The sequence below is a fragment of the Scyliorhinus torazame genome, chromosome 5 (assembly GCF_047496885.1).
Source record: "Scyliorhinus torazame isolate Kashiwa2021f chromosome 5, sScyTor2.1, whole genome shotgun sequence".
Taxonomy (NCBI): domain Eukaryota; kingdom Metazoa; phylum Chordata; class Chondrichthyes; order Carcharhiniformes; family Scyliorhinidae; genus Scyliorhinus; species Scyliorhinus torazame.
This window is the reverse complement of record NC_092711.1, coordinates 10,357,784-10,380,500: the sequence shown is the minus strand read 5'-3', so window position 1 is coordinate 10,380,500 and position 22,717 is coordinate 10,357,784. Positions and strand designations below refer to the sequence as shown.

Sequence of the window (22,717 nt, the reverse complement as noted above, 5' to 3'; positions counted from 1 at the left end):
CAGAGAGTGAACATCTGAGCACCCATTAATTCAAATACAACCCCCAAAGAATACAACACTAAGTAATGCTTAATAACTTCCCAAACAACATCCAGAAGACAGAAGAAGCACCTTTTACCAGAAGCACATCAGGTTTACATTCACGACTGAGAACATTTATAATTCTGAATTCACCAAATGATCAAGAGATAGCCTTTTCATGGCAGAGAGATCAGCAGTACACCTGCTCTGTCTGGCTTCAGCTCCAACACTGAAAACGGAACTAATACACACCCTGCAGCAAACTGCCTAAAACGAAAGTGAAAAGCTGGCAGGCAGCCCAGCTCCACCCACTCGCTGACATCACTGCAGTAGTAAACACCCATTTCTTAAAGGTACCCTCACTACAGATATTTATATACACACCCATTTATAAACACCCATTTCTTAAAGGACAATATATATCAAACCTTCATCGATAGTGAGGCCAATTGGGAAGTTGCTTTCAAAGAGCTGGCAGGGGGCGCAATGGGCTGAATGGATCTCCTCCTGTATTATTCTGTGATTGATTGATCCCAAAGCAGCTCACGATGTTCCTCTGTGCCATTCACTCACAGTCGGATGTTCTGGTCGTTCCAATTTCCCGGAACATGAATCCTTCTTCGACTGCCGTTTCCAAAGCGATTTTTGCTACCTTTCCAACCCTGATGTCCTCAGTGCGGAAAGCCATCACTGTACTTGGAGGGATGGTCAGAGAACTCGATGTATCAACTGATTCCAGATTGAATTGCAAGTACATTTACTTTGTTCATCCAGAAACATCATCTCGATTCCAAAGCCAACCCCAACAGGTAACTGGATTCTTTATGACCAATATAAGTTTTGTGGGTCGTTCTTGCAGCCTTCCAGATAGGCATTCACTGTCACCGTTTGATGGATGGAATAGGGAATCATAAGACCATAAAACATAGGAGCAGAATTAGGCCACTCGGCCCATCGAGTCTGCTCCCTCATTCAATCATGGCTGATATTTTCTCACCCCCATTCTCCTGCCTTCTCCCCATAACCCCTGATCCCCTTATTGATCAAGAACCGATCTATCTCTGTCTTAGAGATACTCAGTGATTTGGCCTCCACAGACTTCTGCGGCAAAGAGCTCCACATATTCACCGCCCTCTGGCTGAAGAAATTCCTCCTCATCTCTGTTTTAAAGGATCGTCCCTTTAGTCTGAGATGGTGTCCTCTGCTTCTAATTGTTCCTACAAGTGGAAACATCCTCTCCACGTCCACTCTATCCAGGCCTCGCAGTATCCTGTAAGTTTCAATAAGATCCCCCCCCCTCATCCTCCAACGAGTCCAGACCCAGAGTCCTCAACCGTTCCTCAGACGACAAGCTCTTCATTCCAGGGATCATTCTTGTGAACCTCCTCTGGACCCTTTCCAAGGCCAGCACATCCTACCTTAGATACTGGGCCCAAAACTGCTCACAATACTCCAGATGGGGTCTGACCAGAGCCTTGTACAGCCTCAGAAGTACATCCCTGGTCTTGTATTCTCGCCCTCTCGACGTGAATGCTAACATTGCATTTTCCAGGGCAGCAGGGTGGCGCAGTGGGTTATCCGTGATGCCTCACGGCGCCGAGGTCCCAGGTTTGATCCCGGCTCTGGGTCACTGTCCCTGTGGAGTTTGCACATTCTCCCCGTGTCTGCGTGGGTTTCGCCCCCACAATCCAAAGATGTGCAGGGGAGGTGGATTGGCCACGCTAAATTGCCCCTTAATTGGTAAAAATGAATTGGGTACTCGAAATTTATAAACAAAACATTGCATTTGCCTTGCTAACTGCCGACTGACCCTGCACGTTAACCTTCAGAGAATCGTGAACAAGGACTCCCAAGTCCCTTTGCGCTTCTGATTTCCGAAGCATCTCCCCATTTAGAAAATAGTCTATGTCTAAATTCCTCCTTCCAAAGTGCACAACCTCACACTTATCCACATTGTATTTCATCTGCCACTTCTTTACCCACTCTCCTAGCCTGTCCAAATCCTTCTGCAGCCCGCCTGCTTCCTCAATACTACCTGTCCCTCTACAGATCTTTGTATCATCTGCAAACTTAGCAACAGTGCCTTCAGTTCCTTCCTCCAGATCATTAATGTACATTGTGGAAAGTTGTGGTCCCAGCACAGCCCCCTGAGGCACACCACTAGTCACCGGCTGCCATCCTGAAAAAGACCCCTGTATGCCCACTCTCTGCCTTCTGCCAGTCAGTCAATCCTCTATCCATGCCAGGATCTTACCCTGAACACCATGGGCTCTTAACTTACTGAACAGTCTCCTATGCGGCACCTTGTCAAAGGCCTTCTGGAAATCTGAACCAATCCCGTCTAGTGGTTCTCCTTTGTTGAACCTGTCGGGCGGAAGCAGATGTTTATTGTTCATGGAATCTCTACAGGGCAAAAGAAAGCCATTCGGCCCATTGAGTCTGTACCTACCCTGCATCGGGCACCCCACCTAGGCCCACTCTCCCACCCTATCCCCGGAACCCGCGCATTTACTATGGCCAATCCACCTAACCTGCACATCTTTGGACGTGTGGGAGGAAACCGGAGCACCCGGAGGAAACCCTCGCACACACGGGGAGGATGTGCAGAAAAGTGTGAGGTGATTCATTTTGGAAGGAATAAAAGGAAGACAGAGTACTGGGCTAATGGTAAGATTCTTGGCAGTGTGGATGAGCAGAGAGATCTCGGTGTCCATGTACATAGATCCCTGAAAGTTGCCACCCAGGTTGAGAGGGTTGTTAAGAAGGCGTACGGTGTGTTAGCTTTTATTGGTAGAGGGATTGAGTTTCAGGGCCATGAGATCATGTTGCAGCTGTACAGAACTCTGGTGCGGCCGCATTTGGAGTATTGCGTGCAATTCTGGTCGCCGCATTATAGGAAGGATGTGGAAGCATTGGAAAGGGTGCAGAGGAGATTTACCAGAATGTTGCCTGGTATGGATCTTATGAGGAAAGGCTGAGGGACTTGAGGCTGTTTTCGTCAGAGAGAAGAAGGTTAAGAGGTGACTTAATTGAGGCAGACAAGATGATCAGAGGATTGGATAGGGTGGACAGTGAGAGCCTTTTTCCTCGGATAGTGATGTCTAGCACGAGGGGACATAGCTTTAAATTGAGGGGAGATAGATATAGGACAGATGTCAGAGGTAGGTTCTTTACTCAGAGAGTAGTAAGGGAGTGGAATGCCCTGCCTGCAACAGTAGTGGACTCGCCAACACTAAGGGCATTTAAATGGTCATTGGATAGACATATGGACGATAAGGGAATAGTGTAGATGGGCTTTAGAGTGGTTTCACAGGTCGGCGCAACATCGAGGGCCGAAGGGCCTGCACTGCGCTGTAATGTTCGATGTTCCGCGCAAGTCAGTGACCCAGCGGGGAATCAAACCTGGGACCCGGGAGCTGCGAGGCAGCAGTATTAACCTTCCCTCCGTGCCTGCACCCCTCTACAGAGGGATGTGGACAGGTTAGGCTCGTGGGCAAAAAACTTGGTCGATGGAATAGAGCGGGCGGCAGGTTAGCACAGTGGTTAGCACTGTGGTTTCACAGTACCCAGGTTCGATTCCCGGCTTGGGGTCACTGTCTGTGCGGAGTCTGCACGTCCTCCCCGTGTGTGCGCGGGTTTCCTCCGGGTGCTCCGGTTTCCTACCACAAGTCCCGAAAGACGTGCTTGTCAGGTGAATTGGACATTCCGAATCCTCCCTCCGTGTACCCGAACAGGCGCCGGAGTGCGGTGACTAGGGGCTTTTCACAGTAACCCCATTGCAGCGTTAATGCAAGCCTACTTGTGACAATAAAGATTATTGTTATAAGATTGTTGTTATTATAATGTAAGAAAATAGAATTTACAGTGCAGAAGGAGGCCATTCGGCCCATCGAGTCTGCACCGGCTCTTGGAAAGAGCACCCTACCCAAGGTCGACACCTCCCCCCTATCCCCATAACCCAGTAACCCCACCCAACACTAAGGGCAATTTTGGACACTAAGGCTAATTTATCATGGCCAATGCACCTAACCTGCACATCTTTGGACTGTGGGAGGAAACCGGAGCACCCGGAGGAAACCCACGCGCACAAGGGGAGAACCCGGGAATCGAACCTGGGACCCTGGAGCCGTGCAGCAACTGTGCTAACCACTGTGCTACCCATTATGTGAAGTTAGTCACTTTGGGAGGGAGAATAAAGAAGCTGAGTATTATTTAAATGGAGACAGGATGCAGAAAGTCACGGCACAGAGGGACCTGGGGGTCCTCGTGTATACATCACAAAAAGGCAGCGTGCAAGATCAGTAGGTCATCGGGAAGGGGAGCGGAACGTGGGCCTTAATTGCAGGGGGAATGAAATATAAGAATAGGGAAGTCCTGTTAAAACTACACAAGGCACTAGTAAGACCACACCTGGAACACCGTGAATAGTTCTGGTCCCCTTATCTAAGGAAAGATATCCTGGCGATGGAGGCCATCCAGAGAAGGTTGACCCCGGGTAGGGGGGGGATTTTCTATTGACGAGTGATTGAGTAGGTCGGGCCTGTTACTCAGTGGACTTTAGGAGAACGAGAGGGGACCTGATTGAGACATCTCGGATTCCCAGGGCGTTTGACAGGGTCGATGCAGACAGGATGTTTCCCCGCGTGGGAGAGCCTAGGCCCAGGGGGCGCAATCTCAGAGTGAGGGGTCAGACAGAGAGGAGGAGGAATTTCCTCCCTCAGAGGGGAGTGGGATTCATTCCCGCGGAGAGCTGCAGAGGCCGGGTCGTCAAGTATGTTCAAGGCCGAGAGACAGATGTTCAGTCAGTGAGGGGGCCGAGGGTTATGGGGAGAAGGCGGGGAAAATGGAGTTGACGGATTGTCACATCAGATCAGTCGCCATCTCGTTGATTGGCGGAGCAGACCCGATGGGCCGAGTGGTCAAATTCATCTCCGATGTTTCGACGGTCTGATCCATGGTAACCGTCGGATCTTTCATTTCTCATTGGCCAACGTTTCTGTTTCCTCCCCCTCCCCCTTCCGCCTCCCTCACCGCCGAAACGGACCCGAACTTTGCCAGACATTGCCCCACAAGATCAGGGCCTGCTTCGAGCAGTGCGCCAAGGCGTCATGCTCCTCCATTACCTTCCCCGCCTTCGGCGATCCCAAGGAGGAGACGGCGAGAGCCCTCTTGAGCGAAATCCAGAGGTTCAAGGAGAACAACCAACCGTCCTCGATAAAGAGAATACAGATTGCTATCCCTCAACGCGATACGTCCAGCGGCAAGGTAATGAGAGAGAGTTTCACTGTCAGAGGGTCGGGACTGAGGGAGTGCCGCGCTGTCAGAGGGTCAGTACTGAAGGAGCGCCGCACTGTCAGAGGGTCAGTACTGAGGGAGTGCTGCACTGTCAGAGGGTCAGTACTGAGGGAGTGCTGCACTGTCAAAGGGTCAGTACTGAGGGAGCGCCGCACTGTCAGAGTGTCAGTACTGAGGCAGTGCTGCACTGTCAGAGGGCCAGTACTGAGGGAGCGCCGCACTGTCAGAGTGTCAGTACTGAGGGAGCGCCGCACTGTCAGAGGGTCAGTACTGAGGGAGCGCCGCACTGTCAGAGGGTCAGTACTGAGGGAGTGCCGCACTGTCAGAGGGTCAGTACTGAGGGAGTGCCGCACTGTCAGAGGGTCAGTACTGAGGGAGTGCCGCACTGTCGGAGGGTCAGTACTGAGGGAGTGCCGCACTGTCGGAGGGTCAGTACTGAGGGAGTGCTGCACTGTCACAGGGTCAGTACTGAGGGAGTGCTGCACTGTCAGAGAGTCAGTACTGAGGGAGCGCCGCACTGTCAGGGGGTCAGTACTGAGGGACTGCCCCACTGTCAGAGGGTCAGTACTGAGGGAGTGCCGCACTATCAGGGGGTCAGTACTGAGGGAGTGCCGCACTGTCAGAGGGTCAGTACTGAGGGAGTGCCGCACTGTCAGAGGGTCAGTACTGTGGGAGTGCCGCACTGTCAGAGGGTCAGTACTGAGGGAGCGCCGCACTGTCAGGGGGTCAGTACTGAGGGAGTGCCGCACTGTCAGAGGTTCAGTACTGAGGGAGTGCCGCACTGTCAGAGGGTCAGTACTGAGGTAGTTCTGCACTGTCAGAGGGTCAGTACTGAGGGAGCGCCGCACTGTCAGAGGGTCGGTACTGAGGGAGTGCCGCACTGTCAGAGAGTCAGTACTGAGGGAGTGCTGCACTGTCAGAGGGTCAGTACTGAGGGAGTGCTGCACTGTCAGAGGGTCAGTACTGAGGGAGTGCCGCACTGTCAGAGGGTCAGTACTGAGGGACTGCCGCACTGTCAGGGGGTCAGTACTGAGGGAGCGCCGCACTGTCAGGGGGTCAGCACTGAGGGAGTGCTGCACTGTCAGAGAGTCAGTACTGAGGGAGCGCCGCACTATCAGGGGGTCAGTACTGAGGGAGTGCCGCACTGTCAGAGGGTCAGTACTGAGGGAGTGCCGCACTGTCAGAGGGTCAGTACTGAGGGAGTGCCGCACTGTCAGAGGGTCAGTACTGAGGGAGCGCCGCACTGTCAGGGGGTCAGTACTGAGGGAGTGCCGCACTGTCAGAGGGTCAGTACTGAGGGAGTGCCGCACTGTCAGAGGGTCAGTACTGAGGGAGTTCTGCACTGTCAGAGGGTCAGTACTGCGGGAGCTCCGCACTGTCAGAGGGTCAGTACTGAGGGAGCGCCGCACTGTCAGAGGGTCGGTACTGAGGGAGTGCCGCACTGTCAGAGGGTCAGTATTGAGGGAGTGCCGCACTGTCAGAGGGTCAGTACTGCGGGAGCGCTGCACTGTCAGAGGGTCAGTACTGAGCGAGCGCCGCACTGTCAGAGGGTCAGTACTGAGGGAGCTCCACACTGTCAGAGGGTCAGTACTGAGGGAGTGCTGCACTGTCAGAGGGTCAGTACTGAGGGAGTGCCGCACTGTCAGAGTGTCAGTACTGAGGGAGTGCCGCACTGTCGGAGGGTCAGTACTGAGGGAGTGCTGCACTGTCAGAGGGTCAGTACTGAGGGAGTGCCGCACTGTCAGAGGGTCAGTTCTGAGGGAGCACCGCACTGTCAGAGGGTCAGTACTGAGGGAGTGCCGCACTGTCAGAGGGTCAGTATTGAGGGAGCACCGCACTGTCAGAGTGTCAGTACTGAGGGAGTGCTGCACTGTCAGAGGGTCAGTGCCGAGGGAGTGCCGCACTGTCAGAGGGTCAGTACTGAGGGAGTGCCGCACTGTCAGAGGGCGAGTACTGAGGGAGCGTCGCACTGTCAGAGGGTCAGTACTGAGGGAGTTCTGCACTGTCAGAGGGTCAGTACTGAGGGAGTGCCGCACTGTTAGAGAGTCAGTACTGAGGGAGTTCTGTCCTGTCAGAGGGTCAGTACTGAGGGAGTGCCGCACTGTCAGAGGGTCAGTACTGAGGGAGCACTGCACTGTCAGAGTGTCAGTACTGAGGGAGTGCTGCACTGTCGGAGGGTCAGTACTGAGGGAGTGCCGCACTGTCAGAGGGTCAGTACTGAGGGAGCACCGCACTGTCAGAGTGTCAGTACTGAGGGAGTGCTGCACTGTCAGAGGGTCAGTGCTGAGGGAGTGCCGCACTGTCAGAGGGTCAGTACTGAGGGAGTGCCGCACTGTCAGAGGGTCAGCACTGAGGGAGCGTCGCACTGTCAGAGAGTCAGTACTGAGGGAGTTCTGCACTGTCAAAGTGGCAGTACTGAGGGAGTGCCGCACTGTCAGAGGGTCAGTACTGAGGGAGTGCTGCACTGTCAGAGGGTCAGGACTGAGGGAGTGCTGCACTGTCAGAGTGTCAGTACTGAGGGAGCGCCGCACTGTCAGAGGGTCAGTACTGAGGGAGTTCTGCACTGTCAGAGTATCAGTACTGAGGGAGTGCCGCACTGTCAGAGGGTCAGTACTGAGGGAGCAACGCACTGTCAGAGGGTCAGTACTGAGGGAGTGCCGCACTGTCAGAGGGTCAGTACTGAGGGTGCACCGCACTGTCAGAGGGTCAGTACTGAGGGAGCGCTGCACTGTCGGAGGGTCAGTACTGAGGGAGTGCCGCACTGTCAGATGGTCAGTACTGAGGGAGTGCCGCACTGTCAGAGGGTCAGTACTGAGGGAGTGCCGCACTGTCAGAGGGTCAGTACTGAGGGAGTGCCGCACTGTCAGAGGGTCAGTACTGAGGGAGCACCGCACTGTCAGAGGTTCAGTACTGAGGGAGCACCGCACTGTCAGAGGGTCAGTACTGAGGGAGTGCCGCACTGTCAGTGGGTCAGTACTGAGGGAGCGACGCACTTTAGAGGGCTCAGTACTGCGACGACACATGTTTCACCTTTCGTTGCCAGAGAAGCAGTCGTTGGTGCATCACGGCCCAGTGGTAGCGACGGTCAATGTCTGACCCTTGACCCAGGAATGCTAAGTGAACCTAACTGACTGGACATTCCATTATCCCCACAGATTTATCGACGAATTCAGCAGGAATTGGAAGCCGGCCTATCAGGCGGCAGGAGCGCGGGTGAGGGATCAGGTGAGAGGCCGGATAGACAATTTCCCCAATATTTTCCCAGGATTTCGCAACAGCAAAGACGCAACTAAAGTGGGACTGGGTCGTGGCTCAGCGAGCATTCCTAGAATGTTGCAACATTTCATTATTTATTGACGGGATGTGGGCCATGCTGGGTAGGCCCAGACTTATTCCCCATCCCTAACTGCCTCGCGAAGGTGGCAGGTGAGCCGCCATCTTGAACCCGCTGCGACCCCTGTGATGGTGTAGGTACACCCACCGTGCTGTTAGGGAGGGCGTACCGGGATTCTGACCCAGCCACAGTGAAGGAGCGGCCGATATAGTCCCCCACGGGAGGGTGAGTGACTCGGAGGGGACCCTCCAGGTGGTGGGGGGTCCCCCGTGTGTCTGCTGCACCCCCTCGTCCGTCTAGACGGTAACGGCCGTGGGTTTGGGAGGTGCTGTCGGAGGAGCCTCGGCGAGTCCCCGCGGGGCGTCTTGTAGACGGTGCACGCGGCTGCGTCGGGGGGGAGGAGGGGGTGAATGTCGGTGGTCAGCGTGTCGATCGAGCGGGGCTGCTTTGTCCCGGATGGTGTCGAGCTTCTCGAGTGTGGTTGGGAGCCGCGCCCATCCAGGCAAGTGGGGAGTCTCCCATCGCACTCCTGGCTTGTGTCCTTGTAGATGGTGGACAGGCTTTGGGAGGGGGTCAGGAGGTGAGTTGCTCTCCGCAGGATTCCCAGCCTCTGACCTGCTCTGGGAGCCGCAGTGTTTATATGGCTGGGCCCAGTTCAGTTTCTGATCAGTGGTAACCCCCAGGATGTGGGGGATTCAGCGACGGTAACGCCATCGAACGTCAAGGGGGCGATGGTTCGAACCGCTCTTGTAGGAGATGGTCATTGCCTGGGCACTTCAAAGTTTTAGCATCGACTACTTCCTGTGGTAATGAATTCCACAGGCTCAACAGTCCTTGTGTGAAGAAACGTCTCCTTATCTCTGTCCGAAATGGTTTACCCTGAATCCTCAGACTGCGACCCCCGGTTCTGGACACACCCAACATTGGTAACATCTTCCCTGCATCTCCCCTGTCCAGTCCTGTTAGAATTTTATAGGTTTCTATCAGATCCCCCCTCAGTCTTCTGAACTCCAGCGAGAACAATCCCAACCGAGTCAATCTCTCCTCGTACGTCAGTCCCGCCAACCCAGGAATCAGTCTGGTAAACCTTTGCTGCACTCCCTCGAGAGCAAGAACATCCTTCCTCAGAGAAGGAGACCAAAACTGCTCACGATACTCCAAGTGTGGCCCCACCAAGGTCCTGTACAATTGCAGCAACACATCCCTGCTTCCATACTCGAAACCTCTCGCAATGAAGGCCAACATACCATTAGCCTTCTTTACGGCCTGCTGCACCTGCATGCTTACCGTCAGTGACTGGTGTACAAGGACACCCAGGTCCCACTGCACACTCCCCTCTCCCAATTTACAACCATTCAGGTAGTAATCTACCTTCCTGCTTTTGCTTCCAAAATGAATCACCTCACACCTATCCAAATTATACTGCATCTGCCGTTGACTTGCCCACTCGCCCAACCTGTCCAGATCTTGCTGTAGGATCCCTGCATCCTCGTCACAATTCACCCTCCCACCTAATTTGGTATCCTCTGCAAACTTTGAGATGTTACATTTTCTTCCCTCATCCTAATCATTAATATATATTGTGAATAGCTGGGGTCCCAGCACCGATCCCTGTGGTACCCCACTAGTTACTGCCTGCCAATTTGAAAAGGACCCATTAATCCCTACTCTTTGTTTCCTCTCTGCCAACCAGTTTTCTATCCACCTCAACACATTTTCCCCAATCCCATGCGCTTTAATTTTGCAGAATAATCTCTTATGCGGGACTTTGTCAAACGCCTTCTGAAAGTCCAAATATACCACATCGACTGGCTCCCCCTTGTCGACTATACTGGTTACCTCTTCAAAGAATTCCAACAGGTTTGTCAAGCATGATTTTCCCTTCATAAATCCATGCTGACTCTGACTGATCCTGCCACTGCTTTCTAAATGTTCCGCTATAAAGTCCGTGATAATGGATTCAAGAATGTTCCCACTCCCGATGTTAGGCTTACTGGTCTATAATTCCCTGTTTTCTCTCTACCTCCCTTTTTGAATATCGGAGTGACAGGGACTCCAATCTGCAGGGACAGTTCCAGAGTCTATAGAATCCCAGAAGATGACCACCAATGCGTCCACTATTGCTAAAGCCACCTCCTTAAGCACTCTGGGATGCAGATTCTCAGGCCCTGGGGATTTATCCGCCTTCAATCCCATCAGTTTTCCCAGCACCATTTCTCTACTAATGTTGATCTCCCTCAGTTCTTCCCTCTCACTAAACCTTTCATTCGCCAACATTTCTGGGATCTGATTTGTGTCCTCATTTGTGAAGACAGAACCAAAGTATGTATTCAATTGCTCAGCCATTTCTTTGTCCCTTATTATGCAGTCCCCTGTTTCTGTCTGTAGGGGGCCTACATTTCTCTTTACCAATCTCTTTCTCTTCACATATCTGTAGAAACTCTTAGTGTCAGTCGTTATGTTCCCTGCAAGCTTCCTTTCGTACTGTACTTTCCCCTTCTTAATCAATCCCTTTGTCCTTCTTTGCTGAATTCTAAACTGCCCCCAATCCTCAGACAGGGGGCGCGATTCTCCGACCCCCCACCCGGTCGGAGAATCGCCGGGGGCCGGCGTGAATCCCGCCCCCGCCGTGTCGCGAATTCTCCGCCACCGGAGATTCGGTGGGGGCGGGAATCGCGCCGCGCCGGTCGGCGGGAATCCCCCGGCGATTCCGAAGACCCGCCGCTGCCAACCCACGGCAGCCGGCGTGGATTGAACCACCTTTGGGACGGCGGGACAAGGCGGCGCGGGCGGGCTCCGGGGTCCTGGGGGGGGGGGGGGCGCGCGGGGGGCGATCTGGTCCAGGTGGGCCTGTGCCGTGGGGGTACTCTTTTCCTTCCGCCTTCGCCACGGTCTCCACCATGGCGGAGGCGGAAGAGACCCCCTCCACCGCGCATGCGCGGGGATGCCGTGAGCGCCCGCTGACGCTCCCGCGCATGCGGCGCCCGGCAAAGTCAGTTTCGCGGCAGCTGGCGGGGCGGAAATCAGCGAGGGCTCGGCCGCTCAAGATGCGGAGACTTCCGCACCTTTGGGGCGGAGCGATGCCGGACTGATTCGCGCCGTTTTTGGCGCCGGTTGGCGGACATCGCGCCGATATCGGAGAATCCTGCCCCTGTTGTTTTTCTTGGCCAATCTGTATGCATCTTCCTTGTATCCCTATGCGTTATCCCTAATTTCCCTTGTAAGCCATGGATTGGCCTCCTTACCCCCTTTGCTTTAGTGCCAGACAGGAATGACCAGTTGCTCTAGTTCCCCCCCATGCGCTCCTTGAATGTTTGCCATTGTCTATCCACTGTCATCCCTTTAAGTAACTCTCCCCAATCTATCAAGGCCAACTCATGCCTCATATCCTCAAAGTTCCCTTTATTAAGATTCAGCACCCTAGTCTCCGAATCAACTACTTCACTATCCATCTTGATAAAAAATTTGATCATGTTATGGTCGCTCTTCCCCAAGGGGTCTCGCACAGCCAGATTGGCAATGATTCCCTTCTCATTACACAGTACCCAGTCTAAGATGGTCTGCTCTCTGGTTGGTTCCTCCACATATTGGGCAAGAAAACCATCCCGTATACACTCCAGGAATTCCTCCTCTATGGAATTGTAGCTAATTTGATTTGTCCAATCAATGTGAAGATTAAAATCGCCCATGATCACCGATATTCCCTTATTACATGCATCTCTAATTTCTTGTTTAATGCCATTCCCAACATCACCAGCGCAGTTTGAGGGTCTATATATGACACCCACTAATGTTTTTTGTCCTTTGGTATTTCTCAACTCCACCCATACAGATTCCACATTGTCAGAGCTAATATCCTTTCTCACTACTGCGTTAATTTCCTCTTTAACCAGCAGTGCCACGCCACCACCTTTTCTTTTGTGCCTCAAGAATATTGAGTCAGAGAGGTCTAGGTGTACAGATCCACAATTCACTGAAAGGGGCGACACAGGTGGAGAAGGTAGTCAAGAAGGCAGACGGCATGCTTGCCTTCATTGGCCGGGGCATTGAGTATAAGAATTGGCAAGTCATGTTGCAGCTGTATAGAACCTTAGTTAGGCCACACTTGGAGTATAGTGTTCAATTCTGGTCGCCACACTACCAGAAGGATGTGGAGGCTTTAGAGAGGGTGCAGAAGAGATTTACCAGAATGTTGCCTGGTATGGAGGGCATTAGCTATGAGGAGCGGTTGAATAAACTCGGTTTGTTCTCACTGGAATGAAGGAGGTTGAGGGGCGACCTGATAGAGGTCTACAAAATTATGAGGGGCACAGACAGAGTGGATAGTCAGAGGCTTTTCCCCAGGGTAGAGGGGTCAATTTCTAGGGGGCATAGGTTTAAGGTGAGAGGGGCAAGGTTTAGAGGAGATGTACGAGGCACGTTTTTTACACAGAGGGTAGTGGGTGCCTGGAACTCGCTACCGGAGGAGGTGGTGGAAGCAGGGACGATAGGGACATTTAAGGGGCATCTTGACAAATACATGAATAGGATGGGAATAGAGGGATACGGACCCAGGAAGTGTAGAAGATTGTAGTTTAGTCGGGCAGCATGGTCGGCACGGGCTTGGAGGGCCGAAGGGCCTGTTCCTGTGCTGTACTTTTCTGAACCTTCCTTTGTCAGAGTGCACATCACGGAAGCAGCTACGGCAAGAGCAACAAAACAGCCACGGACTGCCATACTCCAAGAGAGTGAGAAAGACACCCAATCGAGGAATTTTAGGGAACTGGTGTCCAACCCGGGAGAGAGGGGTAAAGCGCGACTCCATTCCCCCGGGGAGTGGTTGAAGTGAATGGCGTGGAAGTGCATCATGGGGGAACGAGTCAAGGAGAGGGTGAAGAAGGGGACGAGAGGGTTAAAGTGGGAGGCTTTGAGGAGGGCAGGTGGGATGAGGCAGGGGACAAACCAGCAGCGAGGCCGGTGGATGGGCCGAATGGTATTTTTCAAGTTTGGCGCGATCCTGCGGCTGTCACGAGGGGCAGTAACATGTCCCATATTTCTCCTCTCCCCAGGCAGTCCTTATCACTCACCATCATTCTCCAGAACATTAGCCAGGGTCAATATCGGGAATGCCGTCCTGCAGATCGCCAATGGGGATATCACCAAGGAAGCAGTCGACGCCATCGTCAACTCGACAAGCAGCTGTCCTCCGAGCTTCGGTAAAGGAGATTTTAACCGCCTTCCATCTCGCCACTTTCTGTGAAAGGGACTTTGTCAAATTGCAGGTAACAGAGGGACAAGCGTTTGATTGAGGAGCAGGATGAGGCTGCCCCCCGACACTATCCCCATCAAACACTCCCAGGACAGGTACAGCACGGGGTCAGATACAGAGTAAAGCTCCATCTACACTGTCCCCATCAAACACTCCCAGGACAGGTACAGCACGGGGTTAGATACAGAGTAAAGCTCCCTCTACACTGTCCCCATCAAACACTCCCAGGACAGGTACAGCACGGTGTTAGATACAGAGTAAAGCTCCCTTTACACTGTCCTCATCAAACACTCCCAGGACAGGTACAGCACGGGGTTAGATACAGAGTAAAGCTCCCTCTACACTGTCCCCATCAAACACTCCCAGGACAGGTACAGCACGGGGTTAGATACAGAGTAAAGCTCCCTCTACACTGTCCCCATCAAACACTCCCAGGACAGGTACAGCACGGGGTCAGATACAGAGTAAAGCTCCCTCTACACTGTCCCCATCAAACACTCCCAGGACAGGTACAGCACAGGGGTAGATACAGAGTAAAGCTCCCTCCACACTGTCACCATCAAACACTCGCAGGACAGGTACAGCACGGGGTTAGATACAGAGTAAAGCTCCCTCCACACTGTCCCCATCAAACACTCCCAGGACAGGTACAGCACGGGGTTAGATACAGAGTAAAGCTCCCTCTACACTGTCCCCATCAAACACTCCAAGGACAGGTACAGCACTGGGTTAGATACAGAGTAAAGCTCCCTCTACACTGTCCCCGTCAAACACTCCCAGGACAGGTACAGCACGGGGTTAGATACAGAGTAAAGCTCCCTCTACACTGTCCCCATCAAACACTCCCAGGACAGGTACAGCACGGGGTTAGATACAGAGTAAAGCTCCCTCTACAGTGTCACCATCAAACACTCCAAGGACAGGTGCAGCACGGGGTTAGATACAGAGTAAAGCTCCCTCTACACTGTCCCCATCAAACACTCCCAGGACATGTGCAGCACGGAGTCACATACAGAGTAAAGCTCCCTCTACACTATTCCCCATCAAACACTCCCAGGACAGTTACAGCACGGAGTCACATACAGAGTAAAGCTCCCTCTACACTAATTTACACTGCTGTGGACATGGTTCGATGCGAGGAGCAGTAATTCTCCTGCTTGCTGTGCCGCCCCAGTGTCTGTCTGAATGTTGTGCGCAATCTGTAAATTAGCTCCATCTTGGAGGTTTTCTGATCCTTTCCCTGTTTCTCCTGCAGGTGTTTCCTCTGCGCTCAGCAAAGCTGCCCAGTATTCCTTTGACAAAGAGCTTGGCGATGGTAATTCAGCTTCCCGTACAAAGGATGGGACAGATTTACGGTTCAAACATGAGGCAGGGGGAGCTGTGTGAGGGTCTGTGTGAGGTGAGGGTGCGAGGGTGTGTGAGGGTGTGAGGGTGTGTGAGGGTGTGAGGGTGTGTGAGGGTGTGTGAGGGTGTGAGGGGGTGTGAGGGTGTGACGCTGTGAGGGGGGGTGAGGGTGTGTGTGGGTGTGCGAGGGTGTGAGGGTGTGTGAGGGTGTGTGAGGGTGTGTGAGGGTGAGTGAGGGTGAGTGAGGGTGTGTGAGGGTGTGTGAGGGTGTGCGAGTGTGTGAGGGTGTGTGAGGGTGTGTGAGGGTGTGTGAGGGTGTGAGGGTGTGTGAGGGTGTGAGGGTGTGTGAGGGTGTGAGGGTGTGAGGGTGTGTGGGTGTGAGGGGGTGTGAGGGTGTGTGAGGGTGTGAGGGGGTGTGAGGGTGTGAGGGTGTGTGAGGGGGTGTGAGGGTGTGTGAGGGTGTGTGGGTGTGAGGGTGTGTGAGGGTGTGTGAGGGTGTGAGGGGGTGTGAGGGGGTGTGAGGGTGTGTGAGGGTGCGAGTGTGTGTGAGGGTGTGTGAGGGTGTGAGGGTGTGTGAGGGTGTGAGGGTGTGTGAGGGTGTGAGGGTGTGAGAGGGTGTGTGAGGGTGTGTGAGGGGGTGTGAGGGTGTGTGAGGGTGTGAGGGGGTGTGAGGGTGTGAGGGTGTGTGAGGGGGTGTGAGGGTGTGTGAGGGTGTGTGGGTGTGAGGGTGTGTGAGGGTGTGTGAGGGTGTGAGGGGGTGTGAGGGGGTGTGAGGGTGTGTGAGGGTGTGTGTGAGGGTGCGAGGGTGTGTGAGGGTGTGTGAGGGTGTGAGTGTGTGTGAGGGTGTGTGAGGGTGTGAGGGTGTGTGAGGGTGTGAGGGTGTGTGAGGGTGTGAGGGTGTGAGAGGGTGTGTGAGGGTGTGAGTGTGTGTGAGGGTGTGAGGGTGTGAGTGTGTGTGAGGGTGTGAGTGTGTGTGAGGGTGTGAGGGTGTGTGAGGGTGTGAGAGAGAGTGAGGGTGTGTGAGGGTGTGTGAGGGTGTGAGGGTGTGTGAGGGTGTGAGAGAGAGTGAGGGTGTGTGAGGGTGCGAGGGTGTGAGGGTGTGTGAGGGTGTGAGGGTGTGTGAGGGTGTGTGAGGGTGTGAGGGTGTGTGAGGGTGTGAGGGTGTGAGGGTGTGTGAGGGTGTGTGAGGGTGTGTGAGGGTGTGTGAGGGTGTGTGAGGGTGTGTGAGGGTGTGAGGGGGTGTGAGGGTGTGTGAGGGTGTGAGGGTGTGTGAGGGTGTGAGGGTGTGTGAGGGTGTAAGGGTGTGAGGGTGTGTGAGAGAGAGTGAGGGTGTGTGAGGGTGTGAGGGTGTGTGAGGGTGTGAGGGTGTGTGAGGGTGTGAGGGGGTGTGAGGGTGTGAGAGAGAGTGAGGGTGTGTGAGGGTGTGAGGGTGTGTGAGGGTGTGAGGGTGTGTGAGGGTGTGGTGAGGGTGTGTGAGTGAGAGTGAGGGTGTGAGGGTGAGGGGTGTGAGGGTGTGGTGTGAGGGTGTGAGGGTGTGTGAGGGTGTGGGGTGAGAGGGTGTGTGAGGGTGTGTGAGGGGGTGGGGTGTGAGGGGTGTGTGAGGGTGTGAGGGTGTGTGAGGGTGTGAGGGTGTGAGGGTGTGAGGGTGTGTGAGGGTGTGAGGGTGTGTGAGGGTGTGAGGGTGTGAGGGTGTGTGAGGGTGTGAGGGTGTGTGAGGGTGTGTGAGGGTGTGAGGGTGTGAGGGTGTGTGAGGGTGTGAGGGTGTGTGTGAGGGTGTGTGAGGGTGTGAGGGTGTGAGGGTGTGAGGGTGTGTGAGGGTGTGAGGGTGTGAGGGTGTGTGAGGGTGTGAGGGTGTGTGAGGGTGTGTGAGGGTGTGAGTGTGTGTGAGGGTGTGAGGGTGTGTGAGGGTGTGAGGGTGTGTGAGGGTGTGTGAGGGTGTGAGGGTGTGTGAGGGTGTGTGAGGGTGTGAGGGTGTGAGGGTTTGAGGGTGTGTGAGGGTGTTAGGGTGTGTGAGGGTGTGAGAGGGTGTGTGAGGGGGTGTGAGGGTGTGTGTGAGGGTGTGAGGGTGTGTGAGGGTGTGTGAGGGTGTGAGGGGGTGTGAGGGTGTGTGAGGGTGTGTGAGGGTGTGAGGGTGTGTGAGGGTGTGAGGGTGTGTGAGGGTGTGTGAGGGTGTGAGGGTGTGTGAGGGTGTGAGGGTGTGGGTGTGTGAGGGGGTGTGAGGGTGTGAGGGTGTGTGAGGGTGTGTGAGGGTGTGTGAGGGTGTGTGAGGGTGTGTGAGGGGGTGTGAGGGTGTGTGAGGGTGTGAGGGTGTGTGAGGGTGTGTGAGGGTGTGAGGGTGTGTGAGGGTGTGAGGGTGTGTGAGGGTGTGAGGGTGTGTGAGGGTGTGTGAGGGGGTGTGAGGGTGTGTGAGGGTGTGAGGGGGTGTGTGAGGGTGTGTGAGGGTGTGTGAGGGTGTGAGGGTGTGTGAGGGTGTGAGGGTGTGTGTGGGTGTGTGAGGGTGTGTGAGGGTGTGTGAGGGGGTGTGAGGGTGTGTGAGGGTGTGAGGGTGTGTCAGGGGGTGTGAGGGTGTGTGAGGGTGTGAGGATGTGTGAGGGTGTGAGGGTGTGTGAGGGTGTGAGGGTGTGTGAGGGTGTGAGGGTGTGTGAGGGTGTGAGGGTGTGTGTGAGAGAGAGTGAGGGTGTGAGGGTGTGTGAGGGAGGGTGTGTGAGGGTGTGTGAGGGGGTGTGAGGGTGTGTGAGGGTGTGTGAGGGTGTGTGAGGGTGTGTGAGGGTGTGTGAGGGTGTGAGGGTGTGAGGGTGTGTGAGGGTGTGTGAGGGTGTGAGGGTGTGTGAGGGTGTGTGAGGGTGTGTGTGGGTGTGTGAGGGTGTGTGAGGGTGTGAGTGTGTGAGGGTGTGTGAGTGTGTGAGTGTGTGAGGGTGTGAGGGTGTGAGGGTGTGTGAGGGTGTGTGAGGGTGTGTGACGGGGTGTGAGGGTGTGTGAGGGGGTGTGAGGGTGTGTGAGGGTGTGTGAGGGTGTGTGAGGGCGTGAGTGTGTGAGGGTGTGTGAGGGTGTGTGAGGGTGTGAGGGTGTGTGAGGGTGTGAGGGTGTGTGTGAGGGGGTGTGAGGGTGTGTGAGGGTGTGTGAGGGTGTGTGAGGGTGTGTGAGGGTGTGAGGGTGTGAGGGTGTGAGGGTGTGTGAGGGTGTGAGTGTGTGAGGGTGTGTGTGAGGGTGTGTGAGGGTGTGAGGGTGTGTGAGGGTGTGTGAGGGTGTGTGAGGGTGTGAGGGTGTGAGGGTGTGAGTGTGTGTGAGGGTGTGTGAGGGTGTGAGGGTGTGTGAGGGTGTGAGGGTGTGAGGGTGTGAGGGTGTGTGAGGGTGTGAGGGTGTGTGAGGGTGTGAGGGTGTGTGAGGGTGTGAGGGTGTGTGAGGGTGTGAGGGTGTGTGAGGGTTGGTGAGGGTGTGTGAGGGTGTGAGGGTGTGAGGGTGTGTGAGGGTGTAAGGGTGTGTGAGGGTGTGAGGGTGTGAGGGTGTGTGAGGGTGTGAGTGTTTGTGAGGGTGTGAGGGTGTGTGAGGGTGTGAGGGTGTGTGAGGGTGTGTGAGGGTGTGTGAGGGTGTGTGAGGGTGTGAGGGTGTGTGAGGGTGTGAGGGTGTGTGAGGGTGTGTGAGGGTGTGAGGGTGTGTGAGGGTGTGAGGGGGTGTGAGGGGGTGTGAGGGTGTGAGGGTGTGAGGGTGTGTGAGGGTGTGTGAGGGTGTGAGGGTGTGTGAGGGTGTGTGAGGGGGTGTGAGGGTGTGAGGGTGTGTGAGGGTGTGAGGGTGTGTGAGGGTGTGAGGGGGTGTGAGGGGGTGTGAGGGTGTGTGAGGGTGTGTGAGGGTGTGAGGGTGTGAGGGTGTGACGGTGTGTGAGGGGGTGTGAGGGTGTGTGAGGGTGTGAGGGTGTGAGGGTGTGAGGGTGTGTGAGGGGGTGTGAGGGGGTGTGAGGGTGTGTGAGGGTGTGAGGGGGTGTGAGGGTGTGAGGGTGTGAGGGTGTGTGAGGGTGTGTGTGGGTGTGTGAGGGGGTGCGAGGGTGTGTGAGGGTGTGAGGGTGTGTGAGGGTGTGAGGGTGTGTCAGGGGGTGTCAGGGGGTGTCAGGGTGTGTGAGGGTGTGTGAGGGTGTGAGGATGTGTGAGGGTGTGAGGGTGTGTGAGGGTGTGAGGGTGTGTGAGGGTGTGAGGGTGTGTGAGGGTGTGAGGGTGTGTGAGGTTGTGAGGGTGTGTGAGAGAGAGTGAGGGTGTGAGGGTGTGAGGGTGTGTGAGGGAAGGTGTGTGAGGGTGTGTGAGGGGGTGTGAGGGGGTGTGAGGGGGTGTGAGGGTGTGTGAGGGTGTGTGAGGGTGTGTGAGGGTGTGAGGGTGTGTGAGGGTGTGAGGGTGTGTGAGGGTGTGTGAGGGTGTGAGGGGGTGTGAGGGTGTGTGAGGGTGTGCGAGTGTCTGAGGGTGTGTGAGGGTGTGTGAGGGTGTGAGGGTGTGAGTGTGTGAGGGTGTGTGAGGGGGTGTGAGGGTGTGTGAGGGTGTGTGAGGGTGTGAGGGTGTGTGAGGGGGTGTGAGGGTGTGTGAGGGTGTGAGGGTGTGTGAGGGTGTGAGGGTGTGTGAGGGTGTGAGGGTGTGAGGGTGTGTGAGGGTGTGAGGGGGTGTGAGGGGGTGTGAGGGTGTGTGAGGGTGTGAGGGGGTGTGAGGGGGTGTGAGGGTGTGAGGGTGTGTGAGGGTGTGAGGGTGTGAGGGTGTAGGATGTGAGGGTGTGTGTGGGTGTGTGAGGGTGTGTGAGGGTGTGTGAGGGGGTGTGAGGGTGTGTGAGGGTGTGAGGGTGTGAGGGTGTGTGAGGGTGTGAGGGTGTGTCAGGGTGTGTCAGGGTGTGTGAGGGTGTGTGAGGGTGTGAGGATGTGTGAGGGTGTGTGAGGGTGTGTGAGGGTGTGAGGGTGTGTGAGGGTGTGAGGGTGTGTGCGGGTGTGAGGGTGTGTGAGGGTGTGAGGGTGTGTGAGGGGGTGTGAGGGTGTGAGGGTGTGTGAGGGGGTGTGAGGGAGGGTGAGGGTGTGAGGGTGTGTGAGGGTGTGTGAGGGTGTGAGGGTGTGTGAGGGTGTGAGGGGGTGTGAGGGGGTGTGAGGGTGTGTGAGGGTGTGAGGGGGTGTGAGGGTGTGTGAGGGTGTGAGGGTGTGTGAGGGTGTGAGGGTGTGTGAGGGTGTAGGATGTGAGGGTGTGTGTGGGTGTGTGAGGGTGTGTGAGGGTGTGTGAGGGGGTGTGAGGGTGTGTGAGGGTGTGAGGGTGTGTCAGGGGGTGTCAGGGTGTGTGAGGGTGTGTGAGGGTGTGAGGATGTGTGAGGGTGTGAGGGTGTGTGAGGGTGTGTGAGGGTGTGAGGGTGTGTGAGGGTGTGAGGGTGTGTGAGGGTGTGAGGGTGTGTGTGAGAGAGAGTGAGGGTGTGAGGGTGTGTGAGGGTGTGAGGGTGTGTGAGGGAGGGTGTGTGAGGGTGTGTGAGGGTGTGTGAGGGGGTGTGAGGGTGTGTGAGGGTGTGTGAGGGTGTGAGGGTGTGAGGGTGTGTGAGGGTGTGTGAGGGTGTGTGATGGTGTGAGGGTGTGAGGGTGTGAGGGTGTGTGAGGGTGTGAGGGTGTGTGAGGGTGTGAGGGTGTGTGAGGGGGTGTGAGGGGGTGTGAGGGTGTGTGGGTGTGTGAGGGTGTGTGAGGGTGTGAGGGTGTGTGAGGGTGTGTGAGGGTGTGCGAGTGTCTGAGGGTGTGTGAGGGTGTGTGAGGGTGTGAGTGTGTGAGGGTGTGTGAGTGTGTGAGGGTGTGAGGGTGTAAGGGTGTGTGAGGGTGTGAGGGGGTGTGAGGGTGTGTGAGGGTGTGAGGGTGTGTGAGGGGGTGTGAGGGTGTGTGAGGGTGTGTGAGGGTGTGAGGGTGTGTGAGGGTGTGTGAGGGCGTGAGTGTGTGAGGGTGTGTGAGGGTGTGTGAGGGTGTGAGGGTGTGTGAGGGGGTGTGTGAGGGGGTGTGAGGGTGCGAGGGTGTGTGAGGGCGTGTGAGGGTGTGTGAGGGTGTGTGAGGGTGTGTGAGGGTGTGTGAGGGTGTGAGAGTGTGAGGGTGTGTGAGGGTGTGTGAGGGTGTGAGGGGGTGTGAGGGTGTGAGGGTGTGTGTGAGGGGGTGTGAGGGTGCGAGGGTGTGTGAGGGTGTGTGAGGGTGTGTGAGGGTGTGAGGGTGTGAGTGTGTGTGAGGGTGTGAGTGTGTGTGAGGGTGTGTGAGGGTGTGAGGGGGTGTGAGGGTGTGAGGGTGTGAGGGTGTGTGAGGGTGTGTGAGTGTGTGTGAGGGTGTGTGAGGGTGTGAGTGTGTGTGAGGGTGTGAGTGTGTGTGAGGGTGTGTGAGGGTGTGAGGGTGTGTGAGGGTGTGAGGGTGTGAGGGTGTGTGAGGGTGTGTGAGTGTGTGTGAGGGTGTGTGAGGGTGTGAGGGTGTGTGAGGGTGTGAGGGTGTGTGAGGGTGTAGGGTGTGAGGGTGTGTGTGGGTGTGTGAGGGTGTGTGAGGGGGTGTGAGGGTGTGTGAGGGTGTGAGGGTGTGTGAGGGTGTGAGGGTGTGAGGGTGTGTCAGGGGGTGTCAGGGTGTGTGAGGGTGTGTGAGGATGTGTGAGGGTGTGTGAGGGTGTGTGAGGGTGTGTGAGGGTGTGAGGGTGTGTGAGGGTGTGAGGGTGTGTGAGGTTGTGAGGGTGTGTGTGAGAGAGAGTGAGGGTGTGAGGGTGTGTGAGGGTGTGAGGGTGTGTGAGGGGGTGTGAGGGGGTGTGAGGGGGTGTGAGGGTGTGTGAGGGTGTGTGAGGGTGTGTGAGGGTGTGTGAGGGTGTGAGGGTGTGTGAGGGTGTGAGGGTGTGTGAGGGTGTGTGAGGGTGTGTGAGGGTGTGTGATGGTGTGAGGGTGTGTGAGGGTGTGAGGGTGTGAGGGTGTGAGGGTGTGAGGGTGTGTGAGGGTGTGTGAGGGTGTGTGAGGGTGTGAGGGTGTGTGAGGGTGTGCGATTGTCTGAGGGTGTGTGAGGGTGTGTGAGGGTGTGAGGGTGTGAGTGTGTGAGGGTGTGTGAGGGGGTGTGTGAGGGTGTGTGAGGGTGTGAGGGTGTGTGAGGGTGTGAGGGTGTGTGAGGGTGTGAGGGTGTGTGAGTGTGTGTGAGGGTGTGAGGGTGTGTGAGGGGGTGTGAGGGTGTGTGAGGGTGTGAGGGTGTGTGAGGGTGTGAGGGTGTGAGGGTGTGTGAGGGTGTGAGGGTGTGTGAGGGGGTGTGAGGGGGTGTGAGGGTGTGTGAGGGTGTGAGGGGGTGTGAGGGTGTGTGAGGGTGTGTGAGGGTGTGAGGGTGTGAGGGTGTGTGAGGGTGTAGGATGTGAGGGTGTGTGTGGGTGTGTGAGGGTGTGTGAGGGTGTGTGAGGGGGTGTGAGGGTGTGTGAGGTTGTCAGGGGGTGTCAGGGGGTGTCAGGGTGTGTGAGGGTGTGAGGATGTGTGAGGGTGTGTGAGGGTGT

General features: G+C 55.8%; 1 protein-coding gene across 1 annotated transcript in view; it reads left to right on the top strand.

Moving 5' to 3' along the window:
- The window catches only part of LOC140418170 (protein mono-ADP-ribosyltransferase PARP14-like), a 314,190-nt gene that overhangs the window by 101,486 nt on the left and 189,987 nt on the right, over positions 1–22,717 (top strand). Inside the window, exons 2-6 of the mRNA XM_072501594.1 lie at positions 597–830; positions 5,080–5,286; positions 8,472–8,541; positions 13,699–13,845; positions 15,154–15,213. Coding sequence (XP_072357695.1) covers positions 597–830; positions 5,080–5,286; positions 8,472–8,541; positions 13,699–13,845; positions 15,154–15,213 — 718 coding nt within the window. The remainder of the gene's footprint in view (positions 1–596; positions 831–5,079; positions 5,287–8,471; positions 8,542–13,698; positions 13,846–15,153; positions 15,214–22,717) is intronic.